The sequence below is a fragment of the Suricata suricatta genome, chromosome 3, assembly GCF_006229205.1.
Source record: "Suricata suricatta isolate VVHF042 chromosome 3, meerkat_22Aug2017_6uvM2_HiC, whole genome shotgun sequence".
Lineage (NCBI taxonomy): Eukaryota > Metazoa > Chordata > Mammalia > Carnivora > Herpestidae > Suricata > Suricata suricatta.
In genome coordinates this window covers 22122419-22146358 of record NC_043702.1, presented here as the reverse complement: position 1 = coordinate 22146358, position 23940 = coordinate 22122419, and the positions used below count along the sequence as shown (strand labels likewise).

Sequence of the window (23940 nt, the reverse complement as noted above, 5' to 3'; positions counted from 1 at the left end):
CATAGGAGCACATGTACCCCAATGTTCATAGCAGCACTGTCAACAATAGCCAAATCATGGAAAGAGCCTAAATATCCATCACCTGATGAATGGATCAAGACGTGGTATATATACACAATGGAGTACTACATGGCAATGAGAAAGAATGAAATCTGGCCATTTGTAGCAAAGTGGATGGATCTTGAGGGCGTCATGCTAAGCAAAATAAGTCAAGCAGAGAAGGAAAGATACCATATGTTCGCACTCATAGGTCTAACAGGAGAACAGGAGAAACCTAATGGAGGACCAGGGGGAGGGGAAGAGGGAAAGACAGTTGGGGGGAGAGAGGGACACAAAACTTGAGAGACTATTGAATACTGAAAAGGAACCGAAGGTTAAAGGAGGAGGGGGAGGGGGAAAAGAGGTGGTGGTGATGGTGGAGGGCACTTGTGGGGAAGAGCCCTGGGTGTTATATGGAAACCAATTTGACAATAAACTATTAAAAAAAAAACAGTGATTGGAAAATAAAATGCATATAACTTAGACATAAATTTTTAAAAGAGTAGCTAACATTTGGTTACAGCACTAGTTCTACAATACTTGCCTCAATTCTACCCACACTACTAGGAAAGAGAAATTCGAATGGATTCAGATTTCTCAACAATAATCCATAATTTGAGGATACGTAAGTTGAAGGAGACTCTAGGCATCTAGGGGGAAATAAAGGAAAAGTCTTAAAAGCAGAAGTAACTCTCCACTATTATAGATTTTCTTTAAGTGTTGGAGGAACAATTTAGAGGCATCTCATCTTTCAGGGCCCATAAGAACTGGTAGGAATGGTCCAAGTCATGCTATCTTTAGGGAAAAATAATTCTCTACATTAAAGAAAATGAATACATATCAGAAATGTTTTTTAAAAACCAAAACAGAAGAGGGGTGCCTGGGTGGCTCAATTGGTTAGGTGTCTGACTCTTGATTTTAGCTGAGTCATTATCTCACAGTTTCTGAGTTTGAGTACTGCATTGGACTCCATGATAGCGCAGAGCCTGCTTAGATTTCTCTCTCTCTCTCTCTCTCTCTGATCCTCCTCTCCTTGTACTCTCTCTTTCTCAAAATAAATACATAATTTTTTTAAATCAGAAAAGCAGAGCATTTTCCAGGACATTTCATCTCTCTACCATTTCAAATAAAAATTTCCATCATCCATTTAAGTTGCTCTCCATACACACATATACATAAATCTACACAATAGCATGGTATATTATTTTAGAATACACTGATACCAATATATATTCTTGTTCATTATTGAACTTCAAGGATGAATAAAGTAATCCTTAACAAGCAGGTATAAATATTACCAAATAAAGCAAAAAAAAAAAAAAAGGTGATTTCAGACTTTTCCACAGCAGCCATCAATACTAGAACAATCAAGCAACAAACACATAGTGTTGAAGGAGAGAATGCTACAATCATGTACATTATGTCTACTCAAGCATTGTAAATTATTCCCAAATATTATAGAACTCAGAAAGTAGAACCCATGAGCTTGGCCCTTATTGGATAAAACAAATAACCATCACAGCAGCAGCAGCAAAAATATGATAATGATATCCACCCTACAGATGAATGAGGATGCAGTGACAGAAGGCCATGTTCAAACTCATTGGGAGGAAATATTGGAATAGTGCCAGAAATTTCTGAGGAAAAACAAGCAAAGCTATTAAAGGAGTAAATCAATCTTCTTAAACATACTATAAGTTGAAGTCCTAGGACTTGTAAACCTTTCTTGAAAAAAGACACTTGGCAATGAAAATTATCCAACCAAAGAAAAAGGAAGCAATAAGTGTCACAAGAAATAATGTGCTACTAAAGAACTAGTGAAGATCATTGGATCCATTTAAAATTCAGAGTATGTGGGATGCCTGGGTGGCTCAGTTAGTTAAGCCTCTGGCTTCAGCTCAGGTCATGATTTCATGGTTCGTGGATTCGAACCCTGCATCAGGCTCTGTGCTGACAGCTCGGAGCCTGGAGCCTGCTTCAGATTCTGTATCTCCCTCTCTCTGACCCTCCCCTGCTCACACTATCTCTCTCTGTCTCTCAAAAATAAATAAGAACACATAAAAAATAAAATAAAATAAAATTCAAAGTGGGGACAATATGTTGCTCTTATAATAAAACTTGGAAAGAATATTACAGTTATCAACATCTGGTGAGGACTAAAAGTTTAACAATTTTAATTTTTATGAGCTTCAGGGCTGAGAGTTGGCAGAAAGTGAAATGTAATACTTTTTCTATTTTGAAAAACTTTTAAGTTTTAATAAAATTTTAGACCTCCAGATGAATTGTAAACATAATGTAGAGAGTTCCCTGATAGTATTCATCTGACTTACGCTGACAAGTGTTAACACCTTGCCTAACCATGATGCAAGTAATAGAACTCAGAACTAAGAAATACACCTTGACACAATACCCTTAACTGAGCTATAGACTTTAGCTGCAAACATGAAAGAGGGAAGTCTAAAATTAATTTTGGGAAATACTGACCATAGGTATTCCTGGATGGTAGGATTTTTGTGTGTATTATTAAATTATACATTATCTTTTTTCATATGTTCTTTGTATTTTTCTGTTCTATTTTTAATTTCCTTTTATAATGAGATTATATCATTTTGATGAAAGAAGTTACATGTTTTTGAGCTCAGGCTTTTTTGTTTTGTATTTTTTAGTTGTCTCAGAAAAATAATTCTGGAAAAGTATAACTAAACACAGTGCTTATCTTGAGGGTACAAGGATTGTGAATGCTTTGCATAGATGTCTATTTTCTTATCTGTAGTTCTAAATTTTCTGCTAGGAATTTGTAATATGTTGGCAGTAAATTACATATATTATTGTTCTCATGGACTAAGAACCTGATAATTTCTGAATAGGACCCAATATTCTCAAGTGACAGATTTCAGTTACTTAGTAAAGTGTTAGTTTCTTCCCTATATTGTGACATTTTGAGACAGAGGACAATTGGTATCTCATTTATATTAAACCTTAGTAGCTAACTAGGTTAGCCCTGTAAAGGTATTCTTTAATATTTGGGAAATTTATTGATAGCCTCTAAGAAACCCTGCACTTTGAAGGACCTGTCATGAAATGGCACCCTTCATTTAAAGATCATATAAATAACTTATTTTTCATTTGGAAAATTTTAATATTCAGATATATTATTCAAGGCTTGAAAAGCACCCAGTGCAATTAGTTTTATATTTGAGAATTTCCATGAAATCTCCTGATGTACGAACAAGATAATCCTATTAAAGAACCACCAATTGAGCTTAAAGAAATCTTTCTGTAAGTCATTTTGGAATAAAATTTAGGGCTTTTAATATAAAGAAATAAATTAGTTTGAGTCATCTTCTATTTTATTACTGATGGACATTTGGGAAAGTGGTTGCTTGGATAATTATTAATGTGAAAGAGTGTAAGTAAAAGAGCCATATCAAGTTCATTATAGTTTGTCTGGGGAGAGTGTATGTTAGCAGAAGAAAAGTGCTCTTCATGGAAATAGTGGAGCCAAAAGGAAGACTCTTTCAGTGTATCAAGGTGCTTGTAGAAGAGATGTCTTGTGATAAAGAATCTTTGCATAGTAGTGATGATTGTAGCCACATGTCATAGATATTAAAACAACCCAAACCTTTACATCTAATTTCATGGTCACCAAGCAATATTTTACCCACAAATTGGATTCCATTTCAGATTTGTAAGACTGGGCAAAAATAAGGATTTAATACTTGGCTTTCCAAACAGCTCTATTTTGTATTAAAAAGCATCATTATGCTTTCTTTTTATCCGTGTCCTGTGAATTAGTTTACAGTGAGTTATACTTCACAGCCTGAACTTCTCATTGTCCACCATAGTGCCTTCACCTTACAGTCCCTAACCCCAAGAGATGCCTATCAGGTTCTCACTTTGATATATTTCCTTTCAATAGGCATCTACTAACAAACTGTTTATGTCAGAATCAGCATCATTCTGAGGTTGAAATCTTTAACCTTTCAATTACCCATTACCTTTTTAATTTTTAACTTTTCAAGCATTTTTCTGTCTGTATAAAGGCTTCTGGTTAATTGATACCACTGCTGGAAGCATGGTTCTCTTTGCCCTATCCTGCGGTATGCTTCTCTGAAACATTGCATTTTTCTAGTCATTTTAAATTCTGTGAAATGCCAACTTCCTTGAGAAGATGATTATAGCCTTCTTCATGCCGCATCATACATACTGTGTTTCTGCCCACAACCTTTTCCATTTAGGAAACTCAGGATATTCTGTGATTTTCTTATTTTTCCATGGGAGTTATTTAACAGTGCTTTCATTTTCTGTCAACGCTCTCCTACTGAGAATACTGTTTAAAATTATTTTTTTCCAATGTATTTAGATGTCTTCACCACAGTTATTCAAATTCTAATATTGCTATTATATTTTTATTTGGGAGGTATTAATGGAAATATTTTATTCTTTTGTTTTAGGATTTGTGTTTGTAACTATATTATTAACTTGTCCCTCAGTTATATGTTAGAGCTTTCAGATATTTAAGTAGAACTGTCCTCAGCTTGGCCACTCCTACATGCTTTTAAGAGAAGTTGTGTAAGTGATTGTCATAATAAAAAAGTTGAATTACAAATTAGGTCTGAAAACTATACTCAATTGGAACTATTCTTTGATGACTGTCAATACAAGAGAATTGTCTTGATTTTAGTAGCTACTTCTTTAGACAAATATTTAATGCATATTATAGATTATATATTACATATAGTACATATTTTATAATAATTTTACTCTGTTATTAGTTTATATATATTCACATGTAAATTAAATAATATGTGAACACATGTACATATGTGACCAATTATTGGAATATTTGCAATGTTGTGAAAAGAGAAAGTTTGCTCTGAAGTCTATATTAAGGAAATAGTTCATTTCAGGCAGACATTTTAAGATAGCTTTAAATAATTTATAAAGCATATAATCTAAAATGAAATAAATTGAATTTAAAGGAAAGCCATGATTGGGAGTCAGGCAAAAGAGAAAGAGAATTGTGAAGGTAGGGACTACTCATTCCTAGACATTCTAATGAGATGCTTACTAGACTAGATTATAAAATCAGATTTGGAGGAAAATACACTTCTTCCCTCACTTCTACCAAGGGAAAATGGTAATATATTCTTGAATGTGAATCACAAAATCACCTTCTCAGTATAGAATTGTACTGTGTAAAGATAAACCATTTGCACCCAAAATATTAATTAAAATTACCTTTAAAATAAACAAAACATTTAAAATTATGTGTAAAGCAACAATTTAAATCACCTTCTCAGTATAGAATCTATCATCTAAAAGGTACCTAAACTCTCATGTTAACTATTTACTCCGCATAATTTACCACTCTGAGAAAACCTCAAGAGAATTATTCAGACATACAATAATTATTATATTAAAGTATGCAAGGAAAACTTGGGCTTATGGTTATGATATTTCTTTGAGCAGCAAAATAAATATTTTCCCCAAACTAAGTCTCATTCAAGATTGGGAAAACAGCACTGCTAAGGAAAAAATGTTGTCTTATGAAATATACTTTTTTTTTTAACATTAACACCTACTTATCTGAAATCTAATAAATTTGGGGAAAATAATCACATAGAAACCTTTCCATGGGAAGCTTCTTATTTGTGAAATTAATATTTAGACTGTATACCCAGATAGGATACTATATGTTTGTGGAGTGTTTCATATCATCTGAATATAAGAATATTAAAAATTCTCTACTATTTGAAAAAAGAAGTTGTCAAGGAATAATTTTATAGTGTAATAGGTAGAATATACAGACAGAATAATTGTGATATATATACATTGATAACACTAAAGAATTTTTTTGTAATTATCTTCATGAAAGTTGTATAATTTGAGTTGGATTTCAGTAGAACGATGTCAGTCTTGAAACTGGCATCCTTCAAGTCACTTAAGCAAACTTGACCCTTATAAACATTGGCAAGTTTAGTGTTTCTTCAAAATTTTTAAGCCAATGATTTCAGTGGCATTATCAAATATTCATGTGTTGCATGAAGGAAAACCCTGAATATAGAAATGTGAAATCAAGTAGAAAAGCTATCATTAAGTCCAAAAGTCATATTAGTAAATGATACTTTCCTTTCAGTAATATTACTATATTTCTCAAAGACTTTCAATTATTTATTTGCACCAAGACAGTATTGGTCAGCATTTGAAAAGTGGGCAAATATGGATGAACTATAAAGACCATAATTAGTTATTAGTAAATGGTCTGTTACACAATTGACAAGTCTCAGAGTAGGTGATGGAATCAAACATATTTCCCCTTTTCTTTCTCCAACTTCTAATATCAAAAACTATCAACAATTTAATAATGATAAATAACAGTAATTTGAAATGACTTGCAGGGACACCTAGTGGCTCATTCGTTTGAATATCTGACCCTTGATTTTAACTCAGGTCATGGGATTGAGGCCTGTGTTGGGCTCCACATTGAACACGGAGCATGATTAAGATTCTCTCTCTCTCTCTCTCTCTCTCTCTCTCCATCTCTGTACTCCTCTCCCCTGCTTGTGCACTCTCTAAAATTAAATAAATAAATAAAATAATAAATAAAATAAAATGACTTTTTGGTAGACAAAAAAGATGGTTTTACTCCTATTTATATTTTATCAGGTATTTTCTTGACCATTATACTGTGTGTGTAGATGAATTGCATTTTCTTGCTTGTTAATTACCTGTTCTTTAATTTACTTTGGGGATTACTTTCAATTTGAATAAACTGTTTATAATTTAAATATGTTTCTCTTTTTATGACATATTGGTAATTTTTGTTTCACATTTATTTAAATATTGGTATATTGAACTTTGGAGCTTGTAGTTTGTGTCAACATTTTTGAGAAGAATGGACTGATTTCCATGAATGTAGAACTTAGAAAATCCTCCCTTATACATACAATTTGATTTATAATCAATTGCATTTCTTCTCATTTTCTAGTGTATTTTATTTTACAGCAGTTTTAAATTTATAACAAAACTGAGAAGGAGGTGCAGAGATTTCTAATGTACCTCTTGCCCCACTAGCAACATCACTTATGAGAATGCTATTTTTACCAAGGATTAACCTACATCATAATCACCCAAAGTCTAAGGCTTACTGTAGGGTTAACTCTTGTATATTCTGTGAGTTTGGATGAAAGTTTAATGACATGTATCCACAATTATATATCATACAGAGTATTTTCACTGCCCTTAACATCGGTGCTCTGTCTGTTCATCTCTCCCCACCCCCCAACCGCTAGGAATCACTGATGTTTTTATTGTTTCAATAGTTTTCCATTTCCAGAATGTCATATAGTTGAAATGATACAGTATGTAGCCTTTTCAGACTGCTTTTTTTTCCACTTAGTGATATACTTTTAAGTTTCCTCCATGTCTTTCGATGGCTGAATGGGTCATTTTTCATCAGCACTGAATAATAGTCCATTATCTCGATGTACAGAATTTATTTGTCCGTTCACTACTAAAGGATATCTTGGTTGTTTCCATGTTTTTACATTTTTTAATGCCTATATTTTATTTTATATTAATTTTTGAGAGAGAGAGACAGAGAGTGATCTGAGGAGGAGCAGAGAGAGAGGGAGACACAGAATCTGAAGCAGGCTCCAGGCTCTGAGCTAGCCGTCAGCACAGAGACTGATGCAGGGCTCAAACCCATGGACTGTAAAATCATGACCTGAGCCAAAGTCGGATGGTTAACCAACTGAGCCACCCAGGTGCCCCTTTACAATTTTGAATAAAGCTGGTATAAGCATTACTGTGTAGGCTTTTGTGTGATCATACATTTTCAATTCCTGATAAATGTCACAGAGTGCAATTGCTGGATTATATAGTAAGAGTATGTTTAGTTTTGCAAGAAAGTGTTCTCTTCCAAAGTGGAGTGGCTGTACCATTTTGCATTCTTCCAGCAAAGTATGAGAGTTCCTGTTGCTCACACTCCTGCCAGGAGTTAGTGTCATCATTGTTCGAAATTGTGACCATTTTAATTAGGTGTGTAGTGGTATCTCACTATTGTTTTAATTTGCATTTCCCTTATAACATAAGATACATAACATTTTTTCATATGCTTATTAGATATCTATCTTCTTTGGTGAGGTGTCTTTTAAGGTCTTTGACCCATTTTCTTAATCAAATTGTTTTCTTATTGTTGAGTTTTAGGTGTTGATTTTTTAGGTGTTCTATATTTTGAAAAGCAGTACTTAATCACATGTGTCTTTTGCAAATTCTGTTTCCCAGTCTGTGGCTTCTCTTGACATTATCTTTTGCAGGGCAGAAATTTTTAATTTTAATGAAATCTAGCTCATTTATTATTCCTTTCATGGATCATGAATTTGGCAATGTATCTAAAAGATCACCATACTCAAGGTCATCCAAGTTTTCTCCTATGTTATCTTCTAGGAGTTTTACAGTTTTGTTCTTACATTTAGAACTATAATACATTTTGAGTTACCTTTGTGACAGTATAAGATCTGTATCTACATTCACTTTTTGATATTTGGATGTCCATTGGTTTCAGCATCATTTGTTGAAGAAACTATCTTTCCTCCATCGTGTTGTCATTGCTCCTTTGTCAAAGATCAGTTGGCTATATTTATAGAAGTTTATTTCTGAACTCTATTCTATTCTGTTGATCTGTTTTGTGTACTCTTTTACCAATACCACAAGTCTTGATTATAATACTTGTAGTGTAAGCTGGGAAGTCAGCTGGTATAAATCCTCCAATGATATTCTTCTCTTTCGATATTGTGTGTGTGTGGGGGGGGGTTGTGTTCATTTTTTTCTGATATTTTTCAAGTTTTGATTTAAAATCCAGTTAGTTAACATACAGTGTAATATTACTTCCAGGTGTACAACACTTTAATAGTGATTCAATGCTTGCATATAACACCCAGTGCTCATCACAACTGCTCTCCTTAATCACCAACACCAATTTAACCCATCCCCCATCCACCTCCCCTCTGGTAATCATCAGTTTGTTCTCTATAGTTAATAGTCTGTTTCTTGGTTTGTCTGTCTCTTTTTTTCTCTCTATGCTCATTTTTTTGTTTCTTAAATTCCACATATGAGTGAAATCATATGGTATTTCTCTGACTTTTTTTTCACTTAGCATAATACTCTCTAGCTCTATCCATGTTATTCTGATGGCAAGATTTTGTTATTTTTTATGGCTGAGTGATATTCCATTCATCAATCAGTAGACACTTGAGCTACAATTTGGCTATTATAGATAATATAGCTATAACTATTGGGATATATGTGTCCCTTTGAATTAGTGATGGCTCTTCTGGGACTTTTACTTTTCTATATATATAACCTTCAAAACAAGCTTGTCAATATGCACAAAATAATTTGCTGGGATACTGATTGGGATTGCATTAAGTCTTTGATAAGCTGGGAAGAATTGACATTGTTATAATTTTGAGTCATCCTATCTATGAACAAAAAATATTTCCTCATTTATTTCGTTCTTTGAGTTCATTCCCAGAATTTTATAGTTTGTCCTCATATAGATCTTATACACATGTTGTTAGATTTATAACTTAATATTTAGGTTTTGGGTGTACAGCATGTTTTTTAATTGTGTTTTCTTCAGAGTATTTCTAAATTTGGACACTTTATCTCTAATTTTTAGAGTGTTAATATTTTTCTTTCTAGTTTATTTTTTATCTTTCAAAATATAATTTTATAAATGTAGAAATATAAGTTTAAAAACATGCTAACAATTTTATTTATGCATATTTTTGATATTAATGGGCCACCCTTAAGAGTTTCAAAGAGTGTCAACATAAATTTTAGAAACATATTTATGGCACTAAAGTGAAGAACCTTGTCATTTGTATGTTTTTATATGTATGCAAATGTGTCAATACTCTTGTTAAAAGATGAACATAATATTTAAGTAATATTTTACAGCTTTCAAAGTGCTTTTGTCATTGTTATATTTGGAAACACCAATCATACTACCTAGGTAGACAGATCTGTAGGTAAAACAATTCTGAGATTATCTGACCCAAACTGACACAAGCCCAGCATACAGTTCATCAGTAGAGGTCACTCAAATTCATATTCTTCTACTCTAGATGAAATATGTTTAGAATTCCCTAGTTGGTATTTTTTTAATGATTAAAGATAATTACACATAATTTAATAAAACAAATAGTAAATTAACACCTTTACATATTTGACTACACTTTGCAGCTGAATTTTAACATCATTATCCTTTCAGTAAGTGCATAATAATAATACACAGGTACTATTTGGTTGTTGTGCTGCTTCTTATACCCACTGTGTTTCTGCAGTCTTTTTTTTTTAATTTTTTTAATGTTTTATTTTATTTTTGAGAAAGAGAGAGACAGCGTGAGCAGGAGAGGGTCAGAGAGAGAGACACACACACAGAATCCGAAGACAGTCTCCAGGCTCTGAGCTAGCTGTCAGCACAGAGCCTGACGTGGGGCTCAAACCCACAAACTGTGAGATCATGACCTGAGCCAAAGTCAGATGCTTAACAAACTGAGCCTCCCAGGTGCCCCTGTTCCTGCAGTCTTTATTGTGAATACCACAATAGTATTTAAAACTTCCCCATCAGTTTCTCCACACCCAGTCATTTTAAATTAAAAAAAAAATTTTTTTTAATGTTTTATTTATTTTTGATACAGAGAGAGACAGAGCATGAGGGGGGGGAGGAGCAGAGAGAGGAGACACAGAACCGGAAGTAGGCGCCAGGCTCTGAGCCAGCTGTCAGCACAGAGCCTGACACGGGGCTCGAACCCACGAACGTGAGATCTGACCTGAGCCGAAGCCGGAGGCTTAGCCGACTGAGCCACCCAGGTGCCCCCCAGTCATTTTATACCTATGATTTTGTCCATCTTTAATAAGATCTTTTATATATCTTTAAAAATATGAATTCCCCTTCTTTTTGTTCCTACATCCACATGCTTTTCATTAAGCATTCAGCATCATACCATTTTATTTTCTAGAAATTTCACTCTACAAGTGTCATGCTGTGTGTTGTTAAGTCTCCTGCTAAAGCTTGTGCCTTGCTCTAGTGGGTCACTGCCTGACACTGAGCTCATTGCACACAGGGCTAATTCATATCTTCAAATGATATATATCTAATTTCCCATTCCAGTTTCTGCTGTAGCTAACTATTCCACAGCCAGTAATTTCGTCCTTACATGGAGTGATTGCACTGTAGAAAATCCCATCCTTAGTGCTGACTTCCTGGAAGATGGCAACAAGAGCTATCATCCTTCTAAAAACAATGCATTTCTTAACCCTGAATTACTTTATTTTAAATTTCTTTGAAGCTGTGTGCTCCATACAAGTGACAGCTCCTCAGAGCCTATTGTATGGAGATACACAAATTTTACTTCTTAGTGTCCACAATGACTTTGTGGGTTATACTTTAGCAAAGCTCTTAGTCTGTTCCACACTGGAGAAGAAAGGTAGAAAGGTATCATTTCTTACTTTTACAGATGAGAATGCTAAGTTTGAGACTACTATGACTGTTTCACAAACAACAAGGCTTTTAAATGTCAAAGATGTGATTGAAACATAAGAGTTTTAACTTCTGCTAATACTATAGTTTATCTTATTTTCAGAACAATTAGGAACTATTACTGAGTACTGACTTTAGTACCCTTAAAGGATCTTACTTACTTAAACTTTTAAGGCTTGAGATGTAGAATTTACACAGAAGACAAACTAATACCTATTCTGATGTTTATTAATTCCTTGGTGAATGGCATAGACCTGGTAAAGGAGATATAACCTATGAAGACATACCAAACTCAGGTGAAATTTGTGCAATTTTCTAGAGTTTATTAGAAACGTTCTAGAAAATCTGCTGAGATCACATCTATCATTTCCCTATCCACTCCACTGATTTTGTGGTGGAACAGAGAGGACCCTTCTAGAAACACCAGTAAAATATTTTAGTGATCATGAAGCCACAGGAAATTAGAGAATGCGGGGAGATGTGTGTTGTTACCATTACTACTTTCTAGCAGGGATGGAGGGACAAGACAGATAAACAGCTGGATTTAAATATAATTTAAATTAATGAAGTTTTGATTTCTGAAAATTGAATTCATAAACTGAAATGCTCAGTGAAACTCCCAGACAGAAATACAATATACCTCAGAATATTAGAAACAGATTTGTTTGTCCTGAAACAATGATTTTATCAAGAAAACTTCCATCTGAATATGATGCTGGTCATTAAAAAAAAAAAAAATAGACCTGCTGTGGAAAGAAAACTAATAATTTGAAAATGAAACATAAAAAGTAATTAGTGAAAGGAAAAGAAGGAATATCTCATGCCTTAGAGAATGAAAATTACATAATTTCACATTTCAGTGTGTGGAAATACAGATAATCTTATATTTATTATCAACATTTGAAGAGATAGAATACAAAGCCGGATTTGAATAATGCAAACATATGGTTTGTTTAATAGGAATAGACCAGTCCTGACTCAAGTTAGAGTAGATGGACAGAGCGGCGCCTGGGTGCCTCAGTCCGCGAAGTGTCTGACTTCTGCTCAGGTCACCATCTAATGGTTTGTGAGTTCGAGCCGGGCATCATACTCTGTGCTGATGGTGCAGGGCCTGCCTCAGATCCTCTGTTTCCCTTTGTCTCTGTCCCTCCCCTGCTTTTGCTCTCTGTCAAAAATAAATATACATTTTTTAATAAAACCTACCATAGAGGGGGTGGCTTAAGCAGAGTAGAGGTACAGCTTCTATTATATCTGTGTACCTCTGAAGTGGAAGTAGTGTGGAAAAGAATATTTGAGAGATAGAGAAAGGCAATGAATGAGTGTCATTTCTAGGACATGATGACTTTCCTCCTGTACTCTGAAGGCTATTGAGTAAAAGAGAGATTTATTTGAATTTGGAATAATGCCAAGGATTATAACTGACTCTAACAAGAAGTTTTTTATATAGAAGAAAATAAGTTCAATAAAAGGAAAACTTTTAACAGAGCTACTTAAAACCTGAAGAACTCTATTTCCTGTTATTAGAACTTTTAAATAGAGACTGGGCATTAAAATGATAGAATATCAGTAGAAATAATTAAACAAGGGAAGTATTATTAGATTACATGGATTTGAGGGCTCTCTCAGCCTTGAGATTCTAGAATTCTGTGATACATGAATTCACTTTAACCAAGCTAGTTTTAAATGTATCCTAATTGTCATTATAATAATTCCAATTATGGAAAACATCTTATTTTATAAGAAAGAAAGGCAGTGCTTCTTCTGGAACCATAGAAATATCCTGTTCTAATCTGTGTAAGGCTTTCAGACAGTATGTTGGCTTCAGGTAATGAAATACGCATCCTGCCTCTGTTGACCTTAAATATTTTGTCAAATCAATCCTCCAAAGACTTGAACTCATAATCACACCCACGTATTTAGGTTATCATGTACTCCTGAAAGTCTGAAATGAGTGCAGTGAAAAATTCTGCAGTCCAGCACTAAGTTAGATCAGAGATCAAAACAAAGAAGCAGTATCATTAGAGCAGAGCTTTCTGCTGAAAAAATGGCAATGCCCTTTCTCAGTACCACTTAGACTTGGAAAAATTCTTTAGCTGAACGGAAAGATAGGTGTGAGACTGACACTTCACTTGAGAATCATTTACCAAAACCTAGGGATGACTGTGATTACACAAAGCATAGATTTCAAAGTAACTAAATCCAATAATGAAGTGCAAACCAATAATACAAATCACTATCAATTCTCGAATGTATTTTCTGTTCTTCCTTTAAAAATCTGGTCTTTGTTATATTCGCAGTGTTAACATCCCAAAATTAGTATCTGATTACTTTTTTAACTCCTTTTAAAACCCATTAATCTTTCCTCATAGCCATATAAAGTATATAGACGAATAAATACATTTTAGGACTGCAAGAAAGGTCTTTTACTATTTGACTGTTGTTTATCTATTTGCATTAATTTTTCCATTACTCTCTTCTCTTGAATGCAAAATACTTAAGAATCTCTGATTATGACACAATTTCTGCATGCTGAACACTCATCCTTTTTCCTCTCCTACTTTGACATTGTGAGCATTTTCTTCTACATAAAGATTTCGTTCAGGTTGTTCACTTTTTAAAGCCTCTTGACTACCATCCAAGCCTAGAAAATATATTCTATCCTTCCCTGTCCTATCACTATATCCTGTATGCCATCTATTAAAATATTTATAGGGGTGCCTGGGTGTGACTCTGTCAGTTAAGCAACTTACTTCAGCTCAGCTCATGATCTTGCAGTTCACAAGTTCAAACCCCATGTGAGACTCTGTGCTAACAGCTCAGAGCCTGGAGCCTGCTTTGGAGTCCATCTCCCTCTTTTTCTGCTACTCCCCCACTCATGCTCTGTTTCTTTCTCTCCAAAATAAATAAACATTAAATGTTTTAATATTTATGAAAATATTATAACTGTTATATACTGTGTCACCCACTAGACCATGAGGTCCTTCAGGGCGGACTTTATTTTGGTCATCTTTATATCCCCAGCACATGGTACATTTTGAGAGTTTTAAGTTATATTTTTTATCATTCATTTTCCAAAGGAATTTAAAGAACTAAGAAACATAAAAAATAATTTTTTGAGAAACAGTAAGGGTAAAGGATAACTGAGAATAAGTAAATTAAGATGTAGTCAGGAGAAAAGTTAATATATAAAATGTATTTAATCTATTTTAAATTATTTGTATTAAGGTTTGGCTATATGGGTCTTAATTATTAATAAAAGCTAAACATATTATTTAAGTGCCAGGGAAAGTCTCCAACCTCACACCTAAACATTCTAACAATCAATAGAAAGAAGTAGACCTAGTTAGCTATGTGATGTTCATTGTCAAGGAGAGAAATCATCTCCAGCTGTTCAGCAGTAGCACTAGGACCCCTGCTACTAAGACCTGAATGGCATCTTACCACTGGGTCCATATTAAAAGTATTTGATATTCTTGTGTAATATATAATCTGTTGAACAATAGTCTCAAGGACAACCTTTCAATAATTCATATTTGCATAGTGTTGTGCCTTAGTTTTCTTTAGTATGGGAGTGAAACAACAACACAGGTAACTTAGGAAAGTAGTTTTATGGTGGCAAAGGGGAAGTGAAAAAAGTGGTCTCTAAATATATAAACTAGCTCTCAATTTAATCTGAAGAAAAAAATGTAAATAATTTGAGTAATATATACTTCTTATCCTTCAAATCTTATGCATCTTTAATAAATAGTGGACACTCAGCAGGAATTAAATAGTTAATGAGTTTAAAAACTCAGTAACTAATTATAGTATAGAACTTTGGGGAGACCCATGCACTAGAAAAGAACTTGGGTTGTAGAAATTTCTTCGGTGTGCATGCAGACTCAGTGATGTGCAGGCCAAGTCTGAATGTGGAGAAAGCCTCTGCACATGGCTTCCCTGTCCTATGGACCATGTGAACACAAGGCCAGAAACCGGGGTTTTGGAGATGGTGAGCTCTTTCCTCTGGTGTTATGAGAAAAAGGCCTGCGTCATGGTCTGAATGAAAATGAGGGATCTTCTGGAACATTTTGAGAAGAGGGACAACAGCTGGGTCTTCACATTTTTAGGCCCAGAGAGATGGTAATTTTAAACTCTGCAGGATGGTAGGATTGAGGATCTCAGTAAATAATATATTTCTCTAAGAACTAGATGCAGGCAGGGTGTGGAATTTGACATAAAGGCACTCACTATCCGTGGATATACTGAGCAGTCAAGAATTAGGTGAAGTAGAGGCCCACAAAACTGAGGGCCTGGGGAGAGTTGATAATAAACAAGAGAAATCAGTAAAATATATAGTGAGTTAACAGTGAGAGTGCTACAGGGAAAAAGTAGGAAAGGAGTTTAATGTCAGGAGTAAGACAGATGTTCAGATAGGCCTCGTTGGTGTGTCTTGCTGTAAAGGCCTGAAGAATCAGAGGTATGAGCACAGAGCCCAGCACGGGGCTCAAACTCATGATTTGGGAGACTAAATATCAGATGATGGCACTTATAAATGTGATTACAACTACTTCATTCCAGTTGTAATTATTACTATTGTGATTTTTGTTTCTTTTGTCACATAGTTGAAAGCAAAAGAGAAGAATATAAAACATCTGAGTTTTCAGCCACAGGGCAGAAATACTTTAAAGTAATTCTTGACCTAGAGCAAGACTTATGTCCATAATAGCATTCTGGCCCATCAGAAGGACAGATTTGAGAAAGAAGCATGGTTAAATTATTTTTTATTTTATTTTTATTTACATATTTTTAAGTAAGCTATAGGCTCAATGCGAGGCTTGAATTCACACCCCCAAGATCAAGAGTTGCATGTTCTATGGGCTGAGCCAGCCAGGCGCCCCTACTTGGATATTTTTAAACAAAAGTATTTTTCAGTCTTTAATATTAAAATGTAATATTTTGAATGGTAAACCTATGTACAAATAAACAACAGCTGCAAAGAAAAAGTTTTAAATGTTTTTTTTTAATGTTTATTTATTTTGAGGGATAGAGAGACAGAGAGCAAGCAGGGGAGGGGCAGAAAGAGAGGGAGACACAGAATCCTAAGAAGGCTCCAAGCTTGGAGCTGTCAGCACAGAGCTTGATGCCCACAAAACTGTGAGATCATGACCTGAGCTAAGTCAAACACTCAACTGACTGAGCCACCCAGGCACTCAAGGAAAAGAAAGTTTTAATTATCTATTAGTGTCCAGTCATAATTTTTTTAAATTCTGATAATCCAAAAAATAAATATCCTTTTATAGATTTAATGAGTTCTTCACTCTGTAACTAACCTACCTTTCCTTCACCACCTTAAACTCTCCCCCACAACCACTCCTGTGGTGTTTCTCCCCTGCACTTAAAAATGTATTTCTCTCAGCATAAAATAATAAAAGCAAATGAACAAATACTCATCTTGATCTTGCCATTTCCTCTCTTGGAAATACTGAGTACCTGTCCTTATCCTTCTATAGCACAGATTCATTCATTCATTCATTCATTCATTCTTTCTTTCTTTCTTATGTTCATTTTGGAAGCATTTGCTGGGTGGTTCAATCAGTCAATTCTAGTGCTTGGTACCATAAAACAGAGAGAGGAAACACAGTTCTTAATCAAAATCACAGGTAAAGAGTACAAACAAGCAATTCATTATATTCAGGAAGAGAAAAGTTACTAAAAGAACACATTGAAAGGGCATTCAATGCAGATGGAAGTGAAGGAAATGATGGAATTGAAATTTTCTTCCAAATGATATTTTACCAAAAAATCCTAGATGTTTCTGCTCATATTATTGACACCCACTCATTTTTTAAACTGGCATTTGTGTCCACCACCTTAAAATCACTGCTTTTTAAATCATTTACTAATGACCTAAATGGAAAATCCAATGGTTCATTCTTAACCTCTCAACATTTCAAAACTTTTTGTCTCTCAAGATCTAGCTCAACATCTTATCATTCCTGATTCACTTCCTTTAGGATCCAAATTGTATTCTTGGAGCAATTAGTTAATCTAAACATAAGCAATGCTGACTTATTGTTTTGTATTATATTATGTTTTTGAAATTATCTTAGCCTATGTCTAAAAATGTCACCATTCTGAGGTTACATTATACACAGAACCTAACATGTAGCCTGAAACCTAATACACTGAATACATACTAAAACAAACAAATGAAAAAACAAGCAAACAAAAACAAAAAAACTGATAATGTGAATTAATCTAGAAGAATATAGAACAATTAATCTATAGAGTATAGAACAGCAGTTTCTCTCGTCAACTTGAATTACAAAACAATACTAGTAAGAATCAAATTGTGCAGATGTATAGACTCAAATAAGATAAAAAGATTCAAGCATTTAATATGCCATTAAAAGCAGAAATAACTCAGATGCGCACACACACACACACACACACACACACACACACATTACTCATAGCATATAACCATTCATAAAAGTTAATTAAGTTGACTTTTTAACAAAATACCTCTTTATCTTCTTGCAAATAGTGGCAACAAGTTGGCTACTTCAAGTGGGGACACTACAGTTAAATTGTGGGACCTGTCTAAAGGCAATTGCATCTTGACCTTTGAAGGACACAGCCATGCAGTATGGTCCTGCACCTGGCACTCCTGTGGTGATTTTGTGGCTTCTTCCTCACTGGATACAACTAGTAAAATCTGGGACGTTAATAGGTAAGAAGTACGTTAAACATTATTAACCCTCTAAATTGGTAAATATACATGGATAATGCTTTTCTCTCAATGCTACCACCAGGAAACATTTTTCTTTGTTTTAAAACTTGTTAGTTGATAAAATTATAGAAAGCTACTTAAGTAATCTCTGTGAAATCCATTTCTAACTCTATTAAGCATTGTTGATATAATGAGTCTTTTATAAATGTAAGTATAAAGATCAAGCCTATGTAATAAGATTAGAATTGTTTCATTGGAAAGCCACTTGTTTTAAGCAGAAGAGAAATATTTAATTTAAAGAGTTAGAATTTTAGTTCTTTCTTCACAGGATTACTTTATTACCAAACCAGCAATTTAATAGACATGAAAAAGACAGAGATAATTACTTGCTTTACATTTAATTTTGACATACTATTTTCCCAAATTAAATGTTTCTTGTCAATTCACAAATTGCAAAAACTAATGTGATTTGCTGTATAAAAAGTCCTGTACAATACTGTATGGGTATAGAAGTTTTATATTTTTATCTTAATTCAATATAGATAAATCTATTATGTTTATGATGTCAAATACCTATCATCCCTGCATTTCTGTATGGCTATTATATCCTGTTAAGTATAAACATAGGATACAAAGAGCCATTATCAAATATCATGGCTGCTTCAACTAGCTAAGGGATTATAAATCATCAGTCAGACTTCTGATCACATTAATTATTGAAACAGTGCCCTAATTCTAAACATAAGTGATAATGACTCCTAGAAATTTTCATAAACAATTGTCACTGAGCCATTGTACTTTATTTTGTAAGAGAAAATTAACTCACTGTAGGGATAGACACTATTGATTTAAGGTTATGGGTAAAACAGGTACCTTGAACAAACTTCCTCCATTCTTTCTTGAATTACAGGTAACGTATTTAGAAGAGAGGGCAAGTAAGGTGCTTGCAAAAAGTCAATAGGTTTTCTGGGAGGATTTGTTGAAAGAATATGCTCTTTGCTATGCATATGTTCACTGTCCCCTAAGGCCATGTGCCAGTTATTATGCTGTTTTCTCTCAGCACCAAACTCAGTCTTCTATATCTGTTTTTTTATGATGCTACAACCAGAACTTTGCAGATTACATTTTTGCTTTGCTAGTAGACTCTCTGTTAGGCTTTAGCAATAGTAGGTGCTTAAAGGAGACTGCAAGGTGGGGAAAGGGAGCTTTCTTCTCCCTGTCTCCTTCCCATGGATTTCTTCTTGACTTGTAGTTCTAGGCAGCATCACCCTACCAACTCTTCACCTCAGCAACAGCTCTTTGTTCTTACCATAGCAGCTAAATCCAGTTGGCAGTTTTTTTCCAGTGCTTGAAGAAACAGCTGTATCATGCTGTCATCAAAAACATTAGCTCTAGTGAACCGGTCACCCCCTTCTCAGAGGTCTGTGTTCCCCGTTCACCCTGGCCCCTTTTCTGAGCTGAGGAACACTGCTCTTTTTTCCCTTTTTAGTTACCCTGTTAACAACTTTGTACATAATAGCAATCCCATATATTAAATTCTTACTGTTAAAATGGTAAGTATAAGTTTTGTTTCCTGACTTCACAGATATAGGACATTAATGAATAAATAACAACCCAACTGAGTTATAAAGATTCAGCTAAATATGTTTGGCATACTCCGCATAATAAAACATGGCTCCTAATACAATTTAGATCTGTTTCTATATAAAATAGTGACAATATAAGATATGTTTTAATTCTCAAATAGGCACTATTTGCTTATCTTGAATAATCATATGTAATTCTTAATTTTATTATGTTTCTATATTCAACTACATTTAATAAATATTTATACAAAAGCATACTGGAATCAAAAAATACTTAATTGAGGTGTGATTGACATAGAAAAGCTATACATATTTAATGTGTACAACTCGATGAGTCTGGGGATAAGTATATACCCATGAAGAAGTATACACAATTATCAATACATGACATAAACGTATTCATCACCTCCAAAAGCTTTTTCCAGGTTTCTTTTATCATTCTTTTTGTTATTTGTATTGTTAGTAGTAGTAGTAGTAGTAGTAGTAGTAGTAGTAGTAGTAGTAAGAGCTCTCAATTTAAAACCTAGCCTCTTAGTACCATTTTAAATATTCAATACAGTGTTGTTAATTATAGGTACTATGTTATACAGTACCTCTGTAAGACCTTTTCATTTTCTGTGACTGAAATTTTAGCACTAGTCCAATTTTAATAGTTATCACCTTTGGCTTAGATGAGAATCTTAATAGATGATTGTGGTATGTTCTAAAGTATAATAATTTTTTAATATTTTAATCATTCAGAGTGTTTTTATGTTTGTATTAACTTACTTTTAATCTAAATCCAAATTTATATATTAATTTGTTTGTTTAGTTTATTTTCAAGTCACCTAACACACAGTGTCGTCTTGGCTTCAGGAATAGATTTCCTTTATCAGACATGTCATTTGCAAATATCTTCTCTTTCTGTCAGTTGCCTTTTAGATTTTGATTGTTTCTTTTGCTGTGCAGAAGCTTTTTATTTTGATGAGGTCCCAATAGCTTATGTTTGCTTTTATTTCCCCTGCCTTTGGAGACATGTCAAGTAAGAAGTTGCTGTGGTTGAGGTCTAAGAGGTTGCTGCTTGTTTTCTTCTGTAGGATTTTGATGGTTTCCTGTCTCACACTTAGGTCTTTCATCCATTTTGAGTTTATTTTTTGTATGGTGGAAGAAAATGGTCTACTTTCATTCTTGTGCATGTTGCTGTCCAGTTCTCCAAGCACCATCTGTTAAAAAGGCTGTCTTTTTTCCATTAGATACTCTTTCCTGCTTTGTCAAAGATTAATTGGCCATATACTTGTGGGTCGATTTCTGGGTTCTCTATTCTGTTCAATTGGTCTATGTGTCTGTTTTTTGGCCAATACCATACTGTCATGATGATTATAACTTTGTAATACAGTCTGGGATTATGATGCCTCCAGCTTTGATTTTCTTTTTCAAAATTACTTTAGCTATTTAGGGCCTTTTGTGGTTCCATACAAATTTTAAGATTGTTTATTCTAACTGTGAAGAATGCTTGTGTTATTTTGATTGGAATTGCGTTGAATGTGTAGATTGCTTTGGGTAGTTTTAACATTTTAACGATATTTATTCTTCCATTTCATGAGCATGGAATGTTTTTCCATTTCTTTGTATCTTCTTCAATTTCTTTCATAAGCATTCTATAGTTTTCATCATACAGATATTTTACAACTTTGGTTAGGTTTATTTCTAGGTACTTTGTGATCTTTGATACAATTGTAAATGAGATTGATTCCCTGATATCTCTGTCTGTTGCTTCATTATAGGTATATAGAAATGAGACCAATTTCTGTACATTGATTTTATATCCTATGACTTTACTTAATCCCTTTATCAGCTCTGGGGACTTTTCAGTGGAGTCTGTTGGGTTTTCCACGTAGAGTATCATGTCATCTGTGAAGAGTGAAAGTTTAACTTCTTCTTTGCCAATTGGATGCCTTTTATTTCGTTTTGTTGTGACTGGTGAGGCTAGGACTCCCAACATTACATTAAACAACAGTGATTGTAGAGGACATCCCAGTCGTGTTCCTGATATCAGGGAGAAAGCTCTCAGTTTTTCCCCATTAAGGATATAAGCTGCAGGCCTTTCATATATAGGTTTTGTGATGTTAAGGTATGTTCCTTCTATCCTGACTTTCTTGAGGATTTTTATTAAGAAAAGCTGCGGTATTTTGTTAAGTGCTTTTTCTGCATCTATTGACAGGATTTTATGGTTCTTATCCTTTCTTCTATTAAAGTGATGTGTCATGTTGATTGATTTGCAAAGATTGAACCAGCCCTGCAGCCCAGGAATGAATCCTACTTGATCATGGTGAATAATTCTTTTAATGTACTGTTGAAATAGATTTTCTAGTATCTTGTTGAGAATTTTTGCATCCATATTCATCAGTGATACTGACCAGTATTTCTTCTTGTTAGTGAAGTCTTTGGTTTGGAAATCAAGGTAATGCTGGCTTCGTAGAATGAGTTTGGAAGCTTTCCTTTCACCTCTATTTTTGGAACATTTTGAGAGTAATAGGTATTAACTCTCCTTTAAATGTCTGATAGAACTCCTGTGAGAAACCATGTGGTCTTATTTGTTGGGAGATTTTTGATAACTGATTCAATTTCTTTGCTGGTTGTAGGTCTATTCAAATTTTCTGTTTCTTGCCCTTTGAGTTTGGTATTGGGTGAATGTCTAGGAATTTGTCCATTTCTTCCAAATTGTCCAGCTTGTTGGCATGTAAATGTTCATAGTATTCTCTAATAATTGTATTTCTGTATTGGTGTTGCTTGTAATATTTCCTCTTTCCTTCATGATTTTATCTATTTGGGATCTCTCCCTTTTTTTTTTAAATGTCTACCTAAACTGTTTCAAAATACCAGCTCTTAGATTTATCGATCTGCTATGTTTGGGGATTCTATATTGTTTATTTCTACTCTAATCTTTATTTTTTTGTATTCTGCTGCCTTTTGTCTTTCTTTGCTGCTGCCTTTCTAGCTCTTTTAGGTGTAAGGTTAGGTTATATATTTGGGACATTTCTCAGTTCTTGAGATGGGCCTGAATTGCAATGTATTTTCATCCTAGGACTGACTTTGCTGCATTCCAAAGGGTTTGGACTACTGTGTTTTCATTTTCATTTTCATTTTCTCGTTAGTTAACCTCCATATATTAATCAGAGTGCTTTTAAAAACTATTGTTAAAAAACTGATTCCCAGTAGATTCAGCCCTACTTAGAATGACTTCAGACATTCTGATTTGATAACTTTTTTCCATGATCCCTATATCCAAATACTGTCTTCCAGTAATGCCTAGTAGATACTAACATAACAGATCAAAATTGCTCTGAATTGATGCCAAAATACTTTTATGTTTCAAATTTCCCTTCAATGTCAAGAGCTTACTTGCATCATCAAAGACAAAAATTATGTACCAATTTTGAAGCTGAAGTAGTGGGAATATAATGGCAAACAAGGGAGATATTGATTATTTCTCTAGTGGCTATTGATATATCTTTGAATCACAAAACCCTAGGTTGTAATTTAAACTTTTCATGGATTATTACTTTGTAGATATGCCTAAAACCAATAACTTGCTTTAATATATCACAGATTACTGGCTTAATGATTTAAAGAGAAAAGTTATTTGTCTTGGTAGGATGTTGGTGGCAGAAGCTGTAGGGTGCTGAATCATATACTCTTATCATGATGCCATATAGTTTTTATTTATTTTTATTTTTTTTCTGTCCTTGATGGAATATATTGAATAAGCAAACACCCCAACAAGGAAAACAAGTACTACAATGTAAAAATATTAAAAAAAGAAAACCCTCTCACATGCATAAATGAAAGATTGCACACAAAAAACTCACATCTTTTCAAGCTTCAATAGTAAATATTCTGCTACTATATATTAAATACTGCATGGTTTGCCCAAGCTAAGATGAAACCACATCATGAATCAATAAGCATTTTGCATTTTCTTTCATTATCTACTCAAAGTCATGCCTACTGCACCTCTAAACATTTCATTAAATCCAATGATACAGCAAACACTCCCAAGATAAACTTAGATT

The 23940-nt window shown here is 33.9% G+C and overlaps 1 protein-coding gene across 1 annotated transcript in view; it reads left to right on the top strand.

Moving 5' to 3' along the window:
* The window catches only part of SPAG16 (sperm associated antigen 16), a 919440-nt gene that overhangs the window by 455478 nt on the left and 440022 nt on the right, over window positions 1–23940 (top strand). The window contains exon 12 of the mRNA XM_029933901.1: window positions 18117–18302. Within this exon, the coding sequence (XP_029789761.1) occupies window positions 18117–18302 (186 nt within the window). The remainder of the gene's footprint in view (window positions 1–18116; window positions 18303–23940) is intronic.